Genomic DNA, 22,521 nt, shown 5'->3' with positions numbered 1-22,521 from the left:
ATGCGTTGCCGGATTGAATGGGTGGAACGTGGAGCGGAAGAAAATCAGCCTCTGTGCGCTTATGCTTGCTCGCCCTGGTGGGTTTCTAGCGTCTCTCTCTCTCTCACCCACCAACCTTCACCCGTGGCATTTCCCAGAGGTACCCCCCCCCCCCACTCCTTGCAGTACCAGCCATACCATCTATCCAACTACCTCTGTGTTTTTGAGTGCCATGTCAACTAGAACACTGAGAACCACTCTCAGGATACTGCAAGTGGCCCCCCTAATAATTGTCAAAACACTGCGATTTGAATGATGATATAACATTAATATTAAAAATATATATATGTAAAAAAATAAAAGGTCTTGGTACTTTTTTCTTTAAAACCTTTAAAAGTGAGTTATTTTTCATAATACTCGCTTCGATGTCTCGCTTATGGGAGAGCGCCCCCTGGCGTGATCACAGAAGCATTACTTAAGACACGTCCAGGCAATTTCATTGTCTGGACTGGCCTTCACCTGACCAGGATGGCCCTGTCCCTTGTCACAAAGGTCCCTCAAGTGGGCCCTGATCGAGAAAAGGTTGAGAAACCACTGAACTAGTAGAATACAAGCTCTCCTTTGCCACTCTCCGCCGCCCTGTGAGACGCTCAGAAGTGGCAGAGAAAACAGCGAAGGGTGTATGTACTGTATGTATGGAAGGAAGGGAAAGGCAGGGGATTGTAGTGGAATCGTGGGGGAGTTGAAGGAGGGAGATAAACATGTACTGTAGATCGGAAGTAAATGCAGCTGGTGGAGGAATGAACCTTTCCAAGATTTTTCTCTGTTTTCCCAGATCTGTGTCACCCTCTCTGCTGAGTCCCGTCCCCTCACAGGGCTCTGAGCCAAAAGGGTGTGTGTGTGTGTGTGTGTGTGTGTGCGTGCGTGCGTGCGATTTGTGGTTTTAGTATGTGTAAATGTTTTGTGTTTGTGCTGTGCATGTGCATGTGTGTGGCCAGTGGGAGTCTTACTGAGCCGACGCTGAGCCCGGCTCAGCGTCTACGGGAGACAAAGGGGAGGCGATACACTCACTCATTCCTATCATATTATATGATGTCACTGCTTGCCTTGGTCTTGGTGTTCTTTATTTCAAATCTGTTGTCCATGAATCAATTACAGCTGTGGACATTGTGCACGTAAGAACAACACACAGAAGCCTCTGTACAAGATTCCATTTGTCATATGAAACAAATCTTTTAGAAAATGCGTCAATGTGATACACGGCTCTTGGTGTCTAGGATCTTTTTTCACCCCCCCCAGCCTGGGATCGTGGGTAGTAGCAGTATTGTATTGTGGTAGTTGTGTCTGAGTGGCGCCCTGCCTGGCCCCAGTCTGAAAAGAGACCTGTCCCTGTGAGAGATCTACCCCGCAGGTTTACCAGTCAACCCACGGCAACATCCATCTTCTCCAGGGCTCTGCTCTCTGGGTCCTGATCTTGGTCATCTGCATCTGCCCCCTTTGTTTAGCATTATTAAATCTTACGTTTTTGACACAGTGAACCGCAATTTAGTGTTGAGGGTTGAGCAACCCATCAATTCACACCATCCCAAATCCCCTGTTAACATCATCAAAAGGAGCGATTGGATTTTTACCACTGGACGATAAATGATCAGCTTACTGCAGGACTGTTCTTCAGTACTACCAAAATACTTTTTAACCAATACAGTATATGTACATGATTCATCCATATTACATGCAGCATGCAATACAATAATACAGAATCTTATATTAAAACTGCCTACAGGGTTGGTGGACCGACAGTGGGCCGTGGACATCACAAACGTAATAAATGGACTTGCGAGGCGCAAATTTTGGCCACAGTGTTGCGCTAATCCAGAACAAACCTGCCACGAACGCGGTTCAGGGGTCTGGCACGAGAATAGTCTCACCATGGGTCACGTGTCCCAGGGGCCACACATTGTTGAGGCGCTCCGTCGCTCCAATCTGCACCAAAACTTGGCACGAACGCTGTTCAGGGGTCTGCCTTGACAACAAGTCACACCAGGGACCACGTTGTGCCACCCAGCTTACTGCTGCTATAGGGGCCGCGTTGTACAACTCTGCTTACTGTGTCAGGGGCCCCCAGGGGCCACACGTTTGTCAAGGTGCACCGTTGCTCTGATCCACACCAAACGTGGCACAAAAAAACACTGAATAGTCACACCACAAAACCTAAATTGCACACATATGGGGTGCTATGGCAGTGTTACAGCACGTTTAACACTTCAGGTGGCCATCGCTACGTGACCATTGCTCTGATCAGGACTACAACATTTATTACAGTATGTATGCTAATGTTACGTTCATCTAGGTGCATGTCCAGGCAAAGAACATGGATACTTGCCAACTTTAATGCTGCAGTGAACAAATAATTATCTGCCAAGATAGTTTTGTGACCTTCTGTCTCAGAGTATTTGAAAGGAGGGACACTTTAACAAGATATGAGTGCAGCTGATGCTAAATTGAAAGCCAGCCTATAAAACAAAAGGGCGACCAGCTTTGTGAGCATTACATTTTTTTCTGGTATGTGTTAATTAGGCTAGATATATATTTATTGACTGACAATTCGCTGAAGTTGGAAAATTGATTGTTCATTCGTTTCCTACACTACAGCATGCAGTAGATAGATTTTTTGGCAATATTTCTATGTCTTTGCATGGATCATCAAGCATGGAAAATTAGTTTGCAGCATTATTTTTGTGAATAGTCCACGCCACGCGATGTTAAATGAACCACTAATCAAACATGGCAATTCTAACGAGATAGACAGGGGATTAGATCGTTATTTTCAAAAGCAAATGAAAGGAAATTGTTTTTCCATGCCAGTGGAGAAAATGATCGCTAGCATGAAAATGATCAGTCCTTTTGTGCCATAGCGCTCACTGAAATGCTTGTATCTCTCCTTTTTGACTGTGTGTGGCCTGTATGACTCTAGAATGTCAGAATGTGTGCGTCTGTGTGTGTTCGCGCGCCTGTGTGTCTTTGAGTGATTAAGATGAAATGGTAGCCTCAGCCAATGTGGCCCGCATTAAAAGAGAGCTGCAGGGAAACGTTCGCCTTTAAAGTCGATTCCATTAGTCACTGATGAGTTATCATTTGATTGAGCTGCGACACTGCTCCGTTTACCCCCCCCCCAACCACACACACTCTCTCTCTCTCTCTCTCTCACACACACACACACACACACACACACACACACACACACACACACACACACACACACACACACACACACACACACACACACACACACACACACACACATTTCTTAGCATCTTGCCAGTGTCCACACCTTGCCACCAGGTGTGCTGGTCTAGATCTCTCTCTCTCTCTCATAAAGAAATCATGATAATAATAATTGATAGTACAGAACAGGCCGATCCAGTTCCCTGTGTGCTGATTGTTATATTGGCCTCGATTTCCTACTTTTGTGTCTGCATAATATTGATGTGTGTGTGTGTGTGTGCGTGTGCGCGTGTGCGCGCGCGTTCTCGGCCGGCATCCGTGTGTGTAAGCCACTACTTTCCCACGTTGTAGAGTAGGGTCTCCCACAGGCCTGGCGCTCTCTCTCTCTCCCGCTCTCTCTCTCTCTCTCCTCTCTCTCTCCCCTCTCTCTTCTCTGCACCTGTACCCAGTGCAGTGCTCCAGCCCCAGCTGCTCCCAGGCTCGCTCAGCCCTGTTGGCCGGAGCCCATGTTGCACTTGGCATGTCCTCTGAGACCTCGGGGCCACACTTGACGTGCGAGGGCCAGGCAGGCCCCGCCCTGGGAAGGCCCCCGTGGACAGGCGGAGAAGAAGGAGGAGAGGAGTATATGTTTTTTTCGCACTTTTTTATTTGTGGGCCGGCAAAAGGACCCACCGGAATTCTGGGAGTGAAATGCTGACTCATTCCCTAGCCCGGGCAGGAGATCGAGGGAAGAGGAGAGAGAGGATGAAAGGGAGGGGGGCTTGTTAAGAGACATGGCAGTTTTACAGATGTGTTGAAAAGAGTGCTCACTTTTAAAAGTCCCCGTAGGCCAGGGCATTTTGGGACACAAAGCAGAAAGACTGTGGTTCTCACATTGTAGATGTTTCTGTTCACTGTAGCCAGCACACCACGTTGCCAAATCCTAGCCTCTTTGGGGGTGGATGCATACGGCAGTGGTTCTCAACCAGTGTTCCGGGGACCACCAGTGGTCCTTGAGGGGGTTCCAGGTGGTCCCCAGCTAAATGATGGAGAGTTGGTAACCAAATGGACTCTTATAGATCTTTAACTATTAATGGACCTTGATATGAAAAATCTTGCCTATACCATAGCCCTACACCAGGGGTGTAGATCTTTACGATCGCCCGTTCATTCTTGAGGGGCTTTCAATTTGATCTCAGGGCATTTTGAAAACCCAGACAAAAACAAGCATTTGTGTCCGCCATCCGGTCATACTCAGGTTTGCTCAGGTTTGCTGGTTGGGTGTGAATCCCAACAAATCATATCTGGGGAGTGGCACAGCCCAAATTAACATTAGGAATGGCCATGTCTGAATATGTGTGTATCTTTACAATAAATCTCTGTAAGAGAATACCAGCACTCACGGAACAGTCCTTTTAAGGCACTTTTATATATATATATATATATATATATATATATATATATATATATATATATATTTACTATGTAGGCATGGTATGCTGCAGAGCAGTCAGCAATTACGTACGAGTTTCGGCGTCAAGCCTTCACAACGCTGATGAAGGCTTGACGCCAAAACGCGTACGTAATTGCTGTCTGCTCTGCAGCATACCATGACTACTTAATACAAATAATAGTGCCTTAAAAGGACTGTTCCGTGAGTGCTGGTATTCTCTTACAGAGATTTATTGTACTTTTTTAAACTATTGTTTTAGTTACTTTTCCAGACCGTGCACCCGGTAAGAAAGTTCAGTATTGTTGAAACGATTTGGAGTTGTGCTCGCACACTTGATTTAATGAATATGTGTGAAACCTGTTTAATACTAGGCTACCACTACTTTTAAATCAAAGCTAACGAGACAAGATGAGGCAACCGTAATGAGAATGAGTTTGGGAAGAGACGCCAAGAGACAAAAGACATACGATTCTCTTGCATAATGGTAAAATAATTATTTTTTTGACATGTCAAAATTTGTCTCATCTGTAATTGCGCAGCAATGGTGAAGAAAGGGGACTTGGAACGACACTTTCTGACAAACCACAAAATCATTTGAGAAGATTTTTCCAGCTGTGAACTAGGAAGAGAAAGGTGAAGGAACTAAAATCTCAACGAGAACACGGCAGTCTGTTTCCACGAAACCGGTTGGTAAAGGTCATGCGGACCACAATGGAAACAAGCCCCCCCCCCACTGGGCTTTTTGTGTTTCATCATAGAGTTTGTTACTGTACCCCTGTACTGTTTTCGAAGGTGTTAATAAAGTATTCAATCAATCAGATGTAAAAAAATATATGGTTTTCACTCTGAACTGGTAGAGCTCACCAGCGTTGGAAAATGGAGATTGCGTGCCCAGAAATGCTGCCCACCGCTGCCCTACACTAAAACCTTTAGCCTCGCCTTATACCTTAAAACCTTGCCTAAAAATAACCCTAAACCAAACCCTTACCATAACCTTAACCGTTCCCCCAAAACATTGCCTAACCTCAACCAAAAGTACTGTACCCTTAATTTCGCAACTGCAACAATGACGTGGTACATGAAAGGTACCTTCGCTGTCAGACTCCAATGGTATCTGATGAAGTGTCCAAATGTGACGAGCATGAGAATTGAGGCTGTCCCCTCTAGAGCTCCCTGCTTTCACTGACAACTTACAACCCAACCGACCCAGGGGAGAAGTCTGCATACATATTGTCTGTCACTCACAAAGCATTTATGTAGAAGTTTGAAATACCAGCAAGCTACTAGTTATACAAAGGATAATTTGACATATTGACTCAAAATGAACAAAGCACTGCTTATGTTAGTCAGTGTAATGCCTAGCCAGTCCATGATCATACGTTTAATTACTTACTTACAGTCCTTTATTCCGCTTACCACCATGTGTAAAATGTATTTGGGTCAGTTGAGGTCTGCTCTATGAAATCCACCTTTATAAACCAATCCGGTTGAGAGCTTTAGTAAACATGACATTCTGATAGGGACCAGACGTTTGTGTATATTTAGCAACTCACTGTGGATCTGATTTATTTTATGTTATCATCACTGCTATTTCTGCAGCCATGGCGAAATTACTGTGATTTGATTACTTTGAGCAGGAATAGGTTTTTTTTTTGCCCTCCCTTCTCACAACATTCAGCTGCATAACATTATTCATTATTCCCTCCCGGTGGCTTGTGCCTGTGCACTGAATCCAACATCCCCACATGCACTCAATCTGCTATCAAATCCCATATCGCTGCCACCACCGCAGCCCCCGTGCCAAATATGAGGTTCTAGGATGGCTGCAAATGAATAGCTGCGGTGTTTATAGCCGGAGAAAGAGATAGCTGCGGCCTCTGTGAAGCTTGTTTTAATTTCCCCCCAGCATGGAGTGAAACGAGCCTCTGCCACATGGTGCTGACTATTGATTTTCATCCTCTCGTTAAAAGGCAACATGCCTTGACCAAACGTGAAAACATGTCTGTCCTCGCTTCAGTTCCGCTGCTCCATCCTCCACAATACGGTAACTGCATGTGAATTTAAATGTGTGAATGTAAAAAAAACAACTAATATTGACAAAGATGGAATGAGGACGGGTCACTTATATTTACGAAAACAGAAAAGCAAAACAGCTCTTTCTCTCTCATTCCCATTCTCTTTCTTTCTCCTAAACTGTGAAGCCCATTTCCCTCCCTGCCCTTGGAGGAGGGGGGGGGGGTGGGGGGTCACATGCAGACTTGCAGACCCCTAAATCTGCCCAGTGAACCAGTTCGTGACAGCTTGGTCCCGCTCTGTCAGGGCACAGAGAAAGAGAGCAGAATCTATGTCCAGAGCAAGAAGAAAGAGGAGAGGATATATGTCCCCACGCTTTGTTCCCTGTTCTGTCTCGGAGAACCAATAGGGAGCCATCAGTCAAACGGCTGGCCAAGAAGCCATTGTGAAGTAATTGACCCTGATGAAGTGGTCGGCTTTTAATTCGGGACCCGTGTGAACATTAATAACTTGGGCTCATAGTGTGCTCAAGTACACGCACATACACATACACATACACATACACATACACATACACACACACACACACACACACACACACACACACACACACACAGAATCTCTGTTCCTTTGCCACAATAAGCCAGCGATAAATCTGTGCTTGTAGGATTGAACTGTAGGAAATACTGGAAGGAACAACAATCCAGCCTGCATGTTCTGTTTTTCTTTTCTTTCCTCATGGTTGGGCGCATTCATCATGTGTTGTTATCGGGGGGGCGTGTTGTTTTGCAGTCACTTTACACAGGACTTCTGTCCATCCCAGCAGAACGGTGCAGACCTTACAGTATGTGACTTTTAACTCTGGAATTCTGAGAGCGGCCGTCAAACTGTCTTCGTACTGCTTTGATAATCCCCCTGTAAACTAAAGCCCTGTTTGTTTCCTTTTTGTTTTTCTCTCACGTCTCCCTTCCCCTCCTCTCCTATTATTTTTCTCTCTCTCTCTGTCTCGCCCTCCCACTCCTTCTCTCACTCCCTCCTTTCCACCCATCCTACTCTCCCCTCCCTCTCTCTCTCCCTCCCTCCCTCCCTCCATGTCTGGCTCTTGTCCAACCCCAGGTACCATTACCCTGTTCCTAAGATCTTCTACGTGCAGCTGTCTGTGGGGACTCATGAGTTTATTGGCGAGGGACGGACCCGCCAGGCGGCGCGACACAACGCTGCCATGAAGGCCCTGCAGGCCCTCCGCAATGAACCCATCCCTGAACGACCACCACCGGTAAAACACAATCAGAGACACACACACACACACACACACACACACACACACACCTCTTAACAGTGCTCTAGCTGTCTCCATCCCAGCCTGTTGATCTTTCATTCATTTGGGCATCAGCAGGTCCTTCTCAAGTCTGATCATCCTCTGGTGTAGGCATCAGCTTCCCTGATTGGCCAAACTCACCTATCGGCTTCACGGAATGGCTGGGCTTTGCGTCCCATGTGCCACTGCACCGATTTCAGTGGTAGTGTGTACAATGGATCTCCATTCACGTATGCTCATGTAGGTCAACGGGTACAACCGGTATTGCATAACCGGGTGGGACATGAATTCCCAATTTGCATCGTTTTATCATTGACGTGTTCCCGACTTGCGTGGTCCCTCAGCTGGCCGGTGCTCGAAGGGCAACAGCCACACTTCACCACGCCAACGACTTCAGAAGCCTTCCACTCCTGATGAAAAGTCAAGGGATTAGAACCATACATTTTTCTGAAGCCTTTATTACTTTCCAGGAAAGATGCTGCTTAGCAGTGTGATACTTTGTCTTTTTATAAAAAAATGTATCACTAAGTTGCGGGAATGCTTCATCAGCTCACACCAGATTTAATCTAAATCCACCACAGGCCCAATTACTCTAATGTATAATTCAAGCCTCTGTCAATTCCCGGACAATCTCCTTTAGTTTTTAACCTGCACCTGGTTCAGGTTTAGATTCTCTTCCTCCTTTTGTAGGTATTTTTTACTGCCCAATGACACCGTACCCGTTTGTTCCAGAGCCCCCCCCCCACAGGCATCGCTGTTAACTGTTGTTATCATCCTCCACCGGAAATCAAATTACCCCATATCCTCAGAGTCTGGCATGACGGCTGGTTATTCAAAACGCTTTGGCTCCTCTCAGCTCGCCTTGCTTGCTGTCTTGTGGCGTCGCGTCCATAAATGAGCTCTTTGTTAGATGCTGCTTCCGAGGCTTGCTTTACAAATTGAGGCGCATTGTGTCTACAGTGTGTGTGTGTGTGTGTTTGTGTGTGTGTGTGTGTGTGTTTGTCTTTGTGAGCGCGCTCACACACTTGCGCGTGTGTGAGAACACCCTCAGGCTAATCGTGTTCCTTTGAATGCGGGCTTGCATGTCACTGCTTTGTTTCGTTCGCAGAAGGACACAGGTAAACATCCCTGTTCCTCTAATGAGAGAGAGACAGTGTGCGTGCGTGCGTGCGTGTGTGTGTGTGTGCACGTGTGTGTGTGTGAACAACCTGAGGAACATCATGTAACCCACCTCAAGTGAGGCTCCTTCACTTTTAGAGGATCCAGGGCAGGCACTGGGCTAAATTTATTACAATTCCGTTCAATTCAAAGGCATGAGAAAACATACGTTTACATTGTCATAGCAAACATGAAACAAAACAAACATAAATCAAAAGTAAATGTTCCACCGCGTAGTAAATGTATGTACACAAATAATTAAAATAAAATAAAATTTATAAAAGGTAATAAAGAGATGTGTAAACAGAGCTGTGTCACATTGCATTAGAAAACTAGCTGTCAACAAGCATTGTTTATTTACTGTGAGGAGTAGTTATATGTAAGCCTAACTTGGTATAAAGCTTTTTGGAACAAATAGCAATATTTGAAGGTTTAGCTGTCATTGGTATTAAACCTGTGAGGCAAATATAGCAAAAATGTATTTAAAAGTACAGAGGTAGCAGTAGTTTTTCTAATGTTTTTAACGGTAGTTGCTCTGTGCACAATTTATACATTTTTCACTGTCCACTAATTTATTAGCACTGGTTCAACACTTTAGATCCCAATGATCCCTCTAGCCCACAGATAAAACCATGTGCAACATGCATGCTTCCTTTCCTGCTCATGTTCTGTTATCGTCACAACAATTGATTGGTCTTATAGGCTCGAGCCATAAGTCTATAAGACCAATCAATTGTGCGCAGTTCCCCTCAAGTCTTGAGGGCAATTGTGCACGGCCAGAGTAATTTTTGAGCCCTCGAGACGTGATCGGTACAGTGAGCATAATAGCTTATACAAAGGGGGATGGTAAGGAAAGCAGTGATAATAGTAATACTGTAACTGCCACACAACTAGCAATAATCACTTTATTTTTTTAGTCATTTGGCCCAAATCTCTTATTTGTTTACCATTCAATTCGGGTACGGATCTGTGTCATTTTAGATTTCTTTGGCTATTCAAAAATAACAGATATACAAGCTCATAGCTCATAGCTTGTAGATCTGCTATTTTTTGTAAAATTTTGGAAAATGTGTGCAAATCTTTGAATATCTATATTTTTAAAGCGAACATTTGTAACTCAAATCTTTGCTTCTGCGGGGTCCCTGGAACAAAACATTTTGAGATGGGGGTCTGCGGGCAAATACATATCTAAAAATGTTTTCTAAATCCTGACAGTATGTTGCTATGTCAGTGGTGCTCCAACTTTTCCATGCCAAGGACTCCCAAAATTATATGTATTTGGCCACGGACCCCCATCTAAAAAATATGTTGTTCCAGGGACCCTCAGAAGCACAGGTCGGAGTTAAAAATGTTCGCTTTAAAACATACATATATATATTCAAAGATTTGCGCTCATTTTTCACGATTTTTCAAAAAATTGCAGATCTTAGAGTGCCGCGCTATGAGCTTGTATATCTGCTATTTCTTAATAGCCCAAAGAAATCTAAAATGACACAGATGCGTTCCCGGTCTTAATGGATTAAAACCATAGGTTACCACACCCCTTCTTTGATCTAGAAAAGGCTGTATTCACATTGCACAGTCATTAGCCCGTGGCTACAGATGTAACCAGTGAGTATTTAGGTCATTATGAGTCAATGAGTTCCTCCCAGGAACGTCCTAACCTTAGTGCCACTACCTTTAGTGTTGTCTTTCTTTATGTGGACGGAGGCTTCTTTTGCTATTTAACGTTCAACCTGGTGTCCCTGTTTTGTGCATGTCATTATATGCAAAAAATAAAATAAATCTGCAAGCTCACAACGTGGCTCACAAAGCGACGTCTAGTGAGCTTGTTCATCGGGCTATTCTTTTGCTATTTTTGAAACGGGGCATAAGTGCTTAATACATTTATTGTTCATGGCTTAAATGTGAAGTAGGAACGCATGGTGGGACCTCACTATTAAAACACACGTCAAAATTGCATGTCCACAATGATTTGCAACAGTTGAAACAGCAGCAATGTGGATTAGATAATGTTCTGTCTTATTGAATGATGGCGTCACATTGGGACAGAATACAGTTCTGAATCCAGTTGTTTGTTTTGCGCGCGCACACACACACACACACACACACAGACCACGTGTGTGTTACTTTGTTGACTGGTGGTTTGTACATTATGTACATTGGTGTGTCTCCTCAGGATTCATGGTTCAATGGATCCATTCAAGAGCAGAGGCACTGAGGCCTGATTTAGATTTTTTTGTGCTTTTGGTGGTGTCACATTGGGGAAGATACAGTAGTTGTTTGTGATGCGCACGCACACACATACATACACGCACGCACGCACACACACACACACACACACACACACACACACACACACACACACACACACACATTACTTTTTAGTGCCATTGTTGACTTTGGTTTGTACATTATGTACATTCAATAGATCCATTCAAGAGCAGAGGCATTGTGGCCTGACTTAGCCCTCAATGTCGCTGTCTCACGGACGTCAAAGTTGTGACGTCTGCCTTGTCACCCACACACACAGCAGCATAAACACGCGCATGCAACAATACAGCTTATACAGTAGGCTCTAGTCTGTGCATAACCGTAGTCCCAGTTTCCAGAAGGCAGCATACCTGTTTCCTGTTCCCGTACATTTTTTCCCATTAGCTTGCTAGTTCGAATGGCTCTGCAGCAGCAGATATGGATTTGGATTGGAAACGCATATGAAGTTGTCGTGTGTGTGTGTGTTTCCGGTTCAAATCTGCTGCCGAGCCAATCAAACAAAGATATTGGAAAATGAAACGAAAATGCCATCTTCCGGAAACCCCCCCCCCCGGGCTACAATTATACACAGTGCCGTAATCACACATATTACACACATTAATAACCGCGAACTGTGGCGGAAAATAAACATCATTAAATCCTAATGCACTCATATTAGAAAGGCTATGAATTTATGAATAGGGAAAAGATTCTATCTCGTTCTTTCTCTCACACGCCCACAGACAACGTGACAGGCAGATAATGCGCGCATGCAGCATCACACTCATGCAAAGGGAAAAAAAATCACAGGCTAATCACGTTAGAGCCAACATGAGGTGGGCGCTCGGCCAGCGTGGTGGAACAGACTCCCACCACCACGTGACGTCTCCTCTTGTGTGAAACACTGGCGATCTCACAGCATGAATCATGTGTAGTATCATATGGCACAATGTGTGGAGACCAGGAAGGATGGAGCCCAGAGGGGGAAGACCGACCTCAGCCAGCCATACTTCATCAGACAAAGAACTGGACGCGGGCGGGAGATGAAGAGCTCAAGATGACGCTCGCTGCTGTCTGACAGACAAACGGTGTCGAGAAAACTCTCAAACCCTCGTGTTGCGACTCGAATGCAGCGACTCCCCAACCTGTGGGCCCCCAAATAATTTGCAGAACACTAAGACTTATTGAAATTATAACATTAATACAAATACAAAACATTAATGTAAAAATAAAAATGTCATGATTGAAATGAGATTTTTATTAGGCAAAAGAATGTAAAACAACACAGTTACATTTATAATACTTTTGGTCCGACCAAAAAAAGTCCTTGCGGACTTGTTTCCGTTGGGGTCCTTGAATTAATTTCATAGACATATATAGTAGCAACCAAATAGTAACATAAAAAACAGAGAAAAAATACCACTATGTACAAAAAAAGCATCATGAAAAATAAAAAAATAAACGTCTGTCTACAGGGAAACTGGTACTACCGCCTCTTATGGCCTCCAAAAAGATTTTTAGGGCTGTTTTGAATGAGAAAACGAACTGCATTTTTTGAGGGATGGGGTTAGGCTATTCCATACCTTGGTAGCCGTGCTGTAGAAGGAGAATTTGCCCATGTTTGTTTTATGGGTGGGTGGTACCAGATTGTTGTTTACGCTCCCTCTAGTTTCGTGACTGTGGGTGTCACTAACTTTTTGGAGGTATTTTGACAGATAAGCGGGTATAGGGGGCATTTCGGGCAAATCTGCATTTACAATTTTGAAGACCAGTCCCATTTTTAGTTGTTTAACCCTGTCTTCCACCCTGAGCCAGCCTAGGCTGGCAAAGTGAGTGTGAGAGAGGTGGGTCATGGGCCCCAGTCCGAGAAGTAGTCGAATCAGTTTGTTTTGGGAGGTTTGAAGCTTAGTCTTCAGTGACACTGAGGTGTTGGAGTACCAAGAGGAGCAAGCATATTCAAAAAGGGTCTGAATCAGGGCCCCTGAGAGGGTCCTGAGGGCCTGAGGGTTGACAAAAGAGGAAACTCTGCCCATAAATCTGGTTCTCTGGTTTACTCCTTTGACCACCTTTGTTGCCATGCTTTCTCCTGTCAGGTATTTGACAAGAATACATCCCAAATAGGTAATCTCTTCTTTGCTAGGATTGGTCTAGGTCATGGCCATGGTCTTTTTTCTTTAACCCATTCAATCCGGGAATCTACAAATGTCTTCTAAATCAGGTTTCTGAAAAACGTATGTTGCTATATCAGTGGTTCTCAAACTTGTTCATGTCAAGGGCCCCCAAAATTGTAATGTATTTGGCCGCCGACCCCCATCTCAAAATATTTAGTTCCAGGAACCCCCAGAAGCAAAGTTATGATTTACAAATGTTCACTTAAAAAAAAAGTATAATTCAAAGATTTGCACAAATGTTCAAGATTTTTCTAAAATAGCAGATCTACAAGCTCATAGCGCAGCACTTGGTGCCGCACTATGAGCTTGTATATCTGCTACTTTTGAATAGCCAAAGTATAAAATAATGCTTATAGATAAAATCTAAAATGACAGATGCGTTCCCGGATTTAATGGGTTAACATTTAAATTGGAACTTAAAGTATACTACATTAGTTCCATTGATCCAAGCCGGAACACAATCGATTGAGTGATCAATAAAATAAACTGTGAAATGCACGCTTTCGAGATTTTCATGATCCAAAAAAAGTTGAGAACCGCTGCCAATAATGGCTGTTCATACGCAGCAAAATCCCAAGTGTTAATTTGACTCTGAGCAGTATATATTAGAGAACAAGCCGTTATTTGTCTCTTGGTTATTCTCTTGGTCTAACAAAGCCCAGTCCATACACTACAGCTTTTCGGAACTTGTAATGTCATTAAGTGCAAAGTCTTGTGCTGCCTAATACACAAATAATAGGAGGTTGACATTAGGGACCCTCTAGTTTTATTAGCTTTTATTTTACTGCCTATTGTCCATGAGGGGTGGACCCTTATCCTCACAAAAACCCTGTTGTTTGTAAAGCCCGCCCAATATATCGGCCTGGCATTTATGTAGGCCATTGTTTGACTTTTTTGACATCACAATTATGCAATTATGCAGCTGATGTATGTGTCACGTTTTCAGAAATGCTCGAAAATTGTCAAAAAATAGCCAATCTACAAGCTCACACACGTGAGCTTGGCGGCTTAAGGCTTGGGATCGGCATTGGACCCAAAAATCTAGCATCGGCCTGGCTCTAATTCTGACTTTGAATGGCGTGTGTGGGTCTGTATGTGTCTTGTTTGCATGCGTGTGTGTGTACGCAGGGGAGCGTGTGCTCTTTCTGCACGCCCATGGGACCACCAGTCATGCACAGGAATACTGAGTTCTCAATCCCATATCAGATCAGGACCGAAGCCAGAAAGCAGACAGGCTCCCCGTTTGCAGCAGACTGGCCAAGATCCTGTGTGTGTGTGTGTGGGTGGGTGTGTGTGTGTGTGTGTGTGTGTGTGTGTGTGTGTGTGTGTGTGTGTGTGTGTGTGTGTGTGTGTGTGTGTGTGTGTGTGTGTGTGTGTGTGTGTGTGTGTGTGTGCACGCGCACGTGCTTGAATGCATTTATGTCTGTTTGTGTCTATTCTATTGTGTGTTTGTTGGAGTGAGAGAAAGATAATGCGTTTTGAAGGAATGTGTGGACATGAAAAATGGCCTGCCAGTTGTTGGATGATGTGGAGTGTTAACAGGCAGCATTGCTGTTGTAGCGATTCACTGTTTTTGATGCTGGCTCCTCACATCTTGACACTTTCACACAGGCCTTGCCCGGAATTAAATCTTGATGCTTGGAACATGATTATGTTTTTTGAATGTCACTATTGTCTCGATGCTTGGCTAGCATAACGGATCATAGCTTTTTCTGAAGTACTAAGTATAACCAAAATCTCTTTTAAAAGAAGTCAGTTCACTCGGGCGCCATCTTGCTTAATGCCCACTGGGCAATAAGTTCTGACAAACAAGACATGACTCCAGTCCTTTTGAATGGGGAGTTGTCTGTAGTTAAAGTTCTAGGAAGAAGACGAAATAAATCACACACATACTGCCAGCTAAGTTGAATCGACCGATGTTTTATGTATTACATCTGGGTCTTAACATTGAGACCCAGATGTAGACATTGGCCGAAACGTTAGTCTATTGTCTTTAGTTGGCATCTAACACTCGAGGTGTGCGATGTGTTATCTCTTCTCTATTCTTCTTTTTATGATAGACAGACATAGGTGCGTCATTTGGCCAGTTTTGTTGGCTGATGTTGTCGTTGCTGCTGTCTTAAGTGTTTCATGTTTTCCCATTCTAAAAGGATAGAGTGCTCTGTCTCCTCTATATTACACTCTGGTATGATTTAAAACTGGCACTTCTAATCAGAATGGGGAGCCAGCAATACCTATGCCTTCATTCCTACCCACCCACATGAGTTTGAGATTAAGTTATCAATTACGTTGACATTTATATTTCGCTGTGTTTTTATGTTGTGTTCGTGACGTTCTCTTCTCAGAACCCTGAGGAGAAGGAGGAACAAGAGGAGGGCACGGATGCAAGCAAGTCTGAGATCAGCCTGGTCTATGAGATTGCCCTCAAGAGGAACCTGTCCGTCAACTTTGAGGTGAGGAGGAGACTGTGAGGGTAAAATGTCAATTGAAAGCATTTCTTAAATCATGCAAAGGGGGTCCAGAGAAAAATTCTAATCATAAAATGGGCCTGTGACTCACTCCAAACCGCTTGATGAGCACTGGAATACCTCCTGACCCCATGGTCATACATAAGAATTGAAGGTCCCACTTGGCGCTCGTGCGGTCGGGATATGTGAGTAGTCATGAAATGTCTCGATGTGGTTAGTGTTTGAAGAATCTATACGGTGGTCTATACAGTGGTTGTTCTCAGGAGAAACCTGACGGACATCATGGAAGCAAGATGTAGGACGCTGTTGATGGAGCGGTCACACAGTGATATGACTGTGTCGCCCCATTGACAACAAGAGGAATACATACACTATGACTCAGATGTATTTAACCACCTCTGGGGTGTCAGTTACATTAGCTATTTGAAATTGTGTGGCCGGGAATTTTTCCTGATAGCTCATCACCCTCACCTTTTTAGGTCTTGTGTAAGATCTTAGCCTTTTTGTCATTCTCTGAATGCTTCAGGACTGATGCAATAGAATTGAGTGCGCTCACTCACTGTGATCCAATGTTCTTTCTAAGCTGACTCCATTCATAAGATAGCCACTCATCCATTTGGCTCACCCAGTACACTAATACTCATTACTTTACCAAGTAAATTCAGTGGAACTCCCCAAACTACAGTAGTTGTCCTAATGCACTATAGACTATAACGCCAGGTGAAAGAGCATTTGTGCACTTATGGAAATCATAATTATCCTTTTGTTTTCACTCGTTCATGTTACCCTCATATAATATAAGCGAAAGATACCGTAGATAGATAGATAGATCAACCACTGTGTCTTGTCTATGGAGTTGTTTGACTGATTCATTGGGGTTTAGCTACAGCACCTTGCTCAAGCGGCCCTTGCGCTGAGCCCCCATACCCCCCCCCCCCCCCTGTCAGACTTCCACCTCGCCTTCTCTCGCCATCTTGTCTAAACAGATGACGTAGGACGCTGTATCCTCACACGACCCCGGCGGGTCCGTTCGTTCCCCTTGGCTTCCAGCGTCTCCCAGCTGACTCATCCAGCCTCCCATCTCCCTGATCACCTCCTTCGAATTCTCCGCTGCTCCGCAAGGTGCCAAAAACAAGGGGAGGTTCCGTTTACTCTACGCGCACCCCTCCCTTCCTCCACACGATTCCTCCCTGACCGTCTCTCCTTCCATCACTCCCCAAAACTCACAGAGAGCATGGAGGCGTGTTACGGACAGAGAGAAACGGAGGGAGGGAAAGAATAGGGAGGGAGATACTTCTTACTGTTGACTTAATCTGGAAAGCCGTCCATTCCGCCCTTTAGCTTACCCCCCTTCTTTGTTTGATAACACATTTACTCATCGGGTAAATGACCTGGCCGTTATTCCAGGAACCACAACTAATTATTTCAGGTGGCTAAATCTGGGATTTGACGTCAACTGTATGTGTCATAATCTTGTTTTAATCGCCATTAGAGATTGCATGGCTTTAGCTTTTCGATTAAATTCAGTCCAAAATTGGAAGCTGGAAGCGGATGATTTAGAAGCACATTGCAACCACATGCCACCGACAGCCTCTGCTCTGACACTGCTCGTTAACCTGTAGAGACCAGCGTTTCTCTCTGTCTCTCCCTTTTTTGTCTCTCCCTTTTCAAGGACCACCAATATGCATTAGGCCACAGACCCCCATAGCTCTGAGAGTGTACAGATGGAACCAAATGGACACTAAAACTCACCCCCTCCATCAAAGTGCCTTTGAGCCAAGCTCTGAACCCCCAGTGAAGCTGTTGTCCAGTGGCAGTATGTGGCTGTGGTTCTAGTGGGTGGCTCCCCAGGTGTGAATGTGTGTAACGCTTTCAATCAGAATCAGCTTTATTATCACAGGTTTACAGAAGTAAATAAGTGGGATTCTAGGCTTCATGCAGTTAAAGGAAATTGCATGTTGTTCACAGAGGGAATGGCGATGGATTGCGGTTGCAGGTGTTGATTGCTGCCCGAACGCCGTCCGTTCTGGTTACGCGTTCCGCTGAAAAGAGAAACAGACGTGGATGAGTGTTGTTGCCGTCGTTCGGCGCCACTGTTCCACACCTCGACCGATGTTGAGGTGTGGCCACATGTGCCAAGTCCCAACAAAGCGGTCGCAAATGCAACGCATGCAAGACAATAATCCAATCTTCTGCCTCCTTTGGCACACCGTGTATCCCTCCAATGCCTGATTTATACGCACCAAAGATAGCATATACAAGCTTAGGACACGTCGCGCTGAGACAGGTTGAGAGCTTGTAGTTGTGCGATTTTCAGTGCACGACATCCAGCTGGCAACTAATTATATAAATTCAGCCTCTCGCCCCCTGTTTCTGCCCGATGGCCTCTTGTAGCGTGTCGTACATGTTCAATCACAGCGTTGCATGCGATAATAATGCTCTCAGTGCCGGCTATGCTGAGAATCCAAAGCCCATGTGGTCATTTGCACACCATGCCATGGCTCTGTGGGTCTCTTCTTACACATACTGAACCATTACAAGGCATCCAGTCAGTGTTTGGCATCATCTCCATGCCCTGCCATGTCACATCCCCTCTAATGTGTCCTCTTCTGATGCCTCCAGAGGAAATGGCACACTTTCCTTCTCAATAACCATCAAACTAGAAACACCCTCACACTCGCACACACACACACACACACACACACACACACACCCCCACACACACACACACACACACACACACACACACACACACACACACACACACACACATACACACACACACACACACACGCACGCATACAGGCTGTGTAAAACTCAAACAACCGTCTTCCGTGTGAAGGCCTCGCAAAAAAAAACTAAACAAAAACTTTTTTTTTTTCAAATCCTCTCACCCCTGCCGCCACTGGAGCATGAAATTACCCATGAGTCACTGCAGCGAGTGTCCGCTTTCCTCCCCCCCGTCCCCCCGCCGCGACGAGGTGGGTCGTCGACTCGTCGCCACCCCAAAGAAGGCTGACTTAACCCCCCCCCACCCCCACCCCCGTCAAGGTTATATCAAACAGATGTCAGCATCAAAGAGGAACCAATCTATAAATCACAGCTCGCGCTTTTGGACAGAGAGGGCCCGTCTCTTTCCAAAAAGGAGGACACAGGAGATGAAGGGTCCGAAAGCCAAGAACCACCCATCTTGTACAACAAGCAGCTTCCCCCTCGGGGCCTGTCCGTCCGCCGCGCGTCACAAAAGAGCTTTTCTTCCCTCTACCAAGTCCCTGCCATTGTCCCACCCTGCTCCCATAGCATCCTCTTCAGAGTACCTGAGGTCTCGTTTGCACCCATCCCCGGCCCACTCGGGGGTATTGATGTCTCCCTGAGAAGCCGAAGGGAAGGCCCTCACAACAGGGAGGACAAGGAAAAAAAGAAAGAAAGAAAGAAAGAATGGAAAAAAAATAAGCAATAGAGAGAAAAGAAGCGAGAGGATGAGGGATTTGAAAGGCAGGAAAAAAAAGGGGAAAAAACCTTGAGTTACAGTGCGTTTCCTGCGTTATAACCTGATCCTTATCGTCAGGTGGGAGACGGATGGGGCATGTTTGTTGTGTTTGCTCGCGCACGTGTACATGCGTGTACGTGCGGCACAGCGGGCGTGCGTGTGAATGAAAAGGAGGCGCTGAAATCCCATCGGCGCTGCGCGGATCCCGTGTCGTCTGCCAACCAGGCTGACTACAGCTCGTCTGCCGCCATCCCGGGCCAACCAGAGCGTGTGACACCAGTCAGTGTCTCTTCTCGCCCTCCATCTCTCCGTCAAACACGATATACGACACACATACTGTATGGAGGCAGCGTTTCTATCGTTTCAATCTCTCCTCGACCTCAACTGTCCTGGACCCACTGTGTGTGTGTGTGTGTGTGTGCGTGTGCGTGTGCGTGTGTGTGCACAACCAAATCGCTGTCTGTCATCAGCCGTCACGTTTTTCATGGCTGTTTCACCTCCGTGGTCTTTTGTATGAGGTGTGAACCTGTGCCGGTTGTCCTCAGCTCACCTCGTATGTTCCACTCTGGCAGGCGGCAAGCGTGTCCTTACAAGACCGCACTCGGGGCCCTCGCACTGGGGCCCCGAGTGCGGGTCCTGTGTGCTGTCACTTCTCAAGGTGGAGAAATGGACCTAGAGCCCCCCAGAGACAACCTGTGTGTGTGTGTGTGTGTGTGTGTGTGTGTGTGTGTGTGTGTGTGTGTTTGGCAGATGTGTCAATGTCATCACCTGTCCTGCAGAACATCTCTGGGCACCCCCCAAATCCTCCAATAATCCCTGTACTCTATAGTAACAAGACCCAACACACTAGTGTGCATATATTTATTTATTTAAAATAAACAGTGTTTGGTGCGTGTGTGTGCGAGAGAGAGAGAGAGAGAGGGGTGGGGGGGATATGTGCATGGACAAAATACATATTGGATGACAAATCTTCCCACATTGTAAACTCTTGTTATGTAACTCTGAGAGCTTACAAAATAACGGTCTCAAATGGACTCGTTGCACTCGTGAATTCCCTTCTCTGTTGTGATACTGTTTAATGCTGGCTTAGGTCACCGTCACCCTCTGAAACTATGAAAGAGAGCGAATAACCACTTGAACCACAGCATCCCTATTCTGGGCTGGGATGTTCGAGCTCACCAAGCGTTGTGTTTGCGACGTGTTGTGAGCTTGTAGATCGGCTATGTTTGGCGAAAAGATTTGGTGTAGACGGGGAAAAAAGTCAACTCAGGTTCAGTTTACTAAGTCTAGAGGGTTTAAGTGATGAATTAAGTGAGTGACTGATTAAGTGTGAGAGTGAGACAAACAGCTGCTGAGTGGAAGAGACATCTGTACAACGGAGGACAACTCACTTTTTCTTCCATCTCCTCCTGTCATCATTATTATTCTTATTCTCCTCTCTAACACCAGAGACTTGACGTGAACTGAAAGTCAGGCCAGGTCTCTCCACGCAATCTAATAATCCATTCATTGGGACATAATAACAAGTGACATGACCCTGCCCTCCTAATGCGTGAGGGGGCCGTGTTTTTCTGATTATTTTTTTCATTTAATTTTTTTATTGTATTTTATTTTTTTCATTTTCCAAAAAATATATAAAAAATATATGAAAAAAGTAATTGAAAAAACACGGCCCCTCGCGTATTAGGGGGGCGGTATGAGTCACCAGAACCAAGGACGGGTGTTTTTGATGAGTCTATCATGGTTAAAATGGAGTTTGAAGTTACAATGGGTATGTATAGGAAGGGGGCGTGTCTGATAAAATGAATATCAAATATCTAAATACTGAATCGAGCAACTTAAAAACTGTCTGGGGGGTTCACAAAGGCCTGAGTAGACGATAAAATGACCAAAAGTTTTTTTGAAAGTGAAATATCCCTTTAAGCTTAAGTTCAGACCAAAGATTTGCGATTCATACCTCTTACATCGGTGTCGCCCGCTGAAAATAGCTGCCCCTCCGAGCTTGCGCGAGGCCCCCCTCATAGCTGACCAGGGGCCAGTGATTTGAGCCTACAGCAGTGATTCTCAAACTTTTTCATCTCAAGGACCCCCAAAATGATATGTACTTGGCCGCGGACCCCCATCTCAAATATTGTGTTCCAGGGACCCCCAGAAGCAAAGATTTGAGTTACAAATGTTCGCTTAAAAATATATAGATTCAAAAGGTTTGCACACATTTTCCCGATTTTTCAAAAATAGCAGATCTACGAACTCCATAAGCTTGTATATCTGCTATTTTTGAATAGCCTTTTGAAAAGTATAAAATGTTAAAGTGGTTAAAATTATTGTGATGCTATATTAGTACATTTAGCACACTACACGTACTATAGGAGCTGCCATGTTGCATTTCCTCCTCTAAGCAACGATCAGAACCGGAGGGAATCCTCAGAGAGGCAGAGAGGAGGTTTCAACTCTTGGCTTGGATGAGTGATGCTCAGAATCTCTTCTTTAAATGCATTGCAAATTTCTCAAATTCGTGCTATACGGCATAGGGCTGGCCGATATGATTTCAAATCAATATCACGATTATTTCAAACATTTGCTGTGATCACGGTTATTGGAAGAAAAATATATTGTGAAAATAGAACAACTACATGCCCACCATTTTCACAATTTTTGTATGCCACCATTGTACAAGTATAATGCAGGGTTAAGTAGTTAATCAAACTTAATTGTTTTGGCGATTATGAAAAATCAAGTTCAAATATTTGTTTTCATGTTGATGTATATATCTTTGATATATAAGAAGTAAAAAAAATCATGAAAATAAAAAGAAACCTGCTTCTCCATTAATCGATTAACTTACATGAGTGGTTAGGTAGGTTATTGATTCTAAATTTTGGTTTCGACATGTTTTCGGTTAATTTCTCAGTCCTACTTAACGGCAATATTGACTGGCTAACAAGTGTGCCGACAAGGACACTGCAAATGTCTGCAAATGTCAGACAGGTTAACAGGGATTTCATGCAGGCACA

General features: G+C 44.8%; 1 protein-coding gene across 2 annotated transcripts in view; it reads left to right on the top strand.

Moving 5' to 3' along the window:
• stau2 (staufen double-stranded RNA binding protein 2) overlaps positions 1-22,521 on the top strand; it is a 126,037-nt gene that overhangs the window by 21,383 nt on the left and 82,133 nt on the right. For both annotated transcript variants that reach the window (XM_080417832.1, XM_080417831.1), the window contains exons 6-7: positions 7,766-7,925; positions 15,895-16,002. In XM_080417832.1, coding sequence (XP_080273958.1) covers positions 7,766-7,925; positions 15,895-16,002 — 268 coding nt within the window. The remainder of the gene's footprint in view (positions 1-7,765; positions 7,926-15,894; positions 16,003-22,521) is intronic.

This window comes from Gymnoscopelus braueri (genome assembly GCF_963280865.1).
Source record: "Gymnoscopelus braueri genome assembly, chromosome: 21".
NCBI classification, from domain to species: Eukaryota; Metazoa; Chordata; class Actinopteri; order Myctophiformes; family Myctophidae; genus Gymnoscopelus; species Gymnoscopelus braueri.
This window is presented reverse-complemented; position numbering and strand designations above follow the sequence as displayed.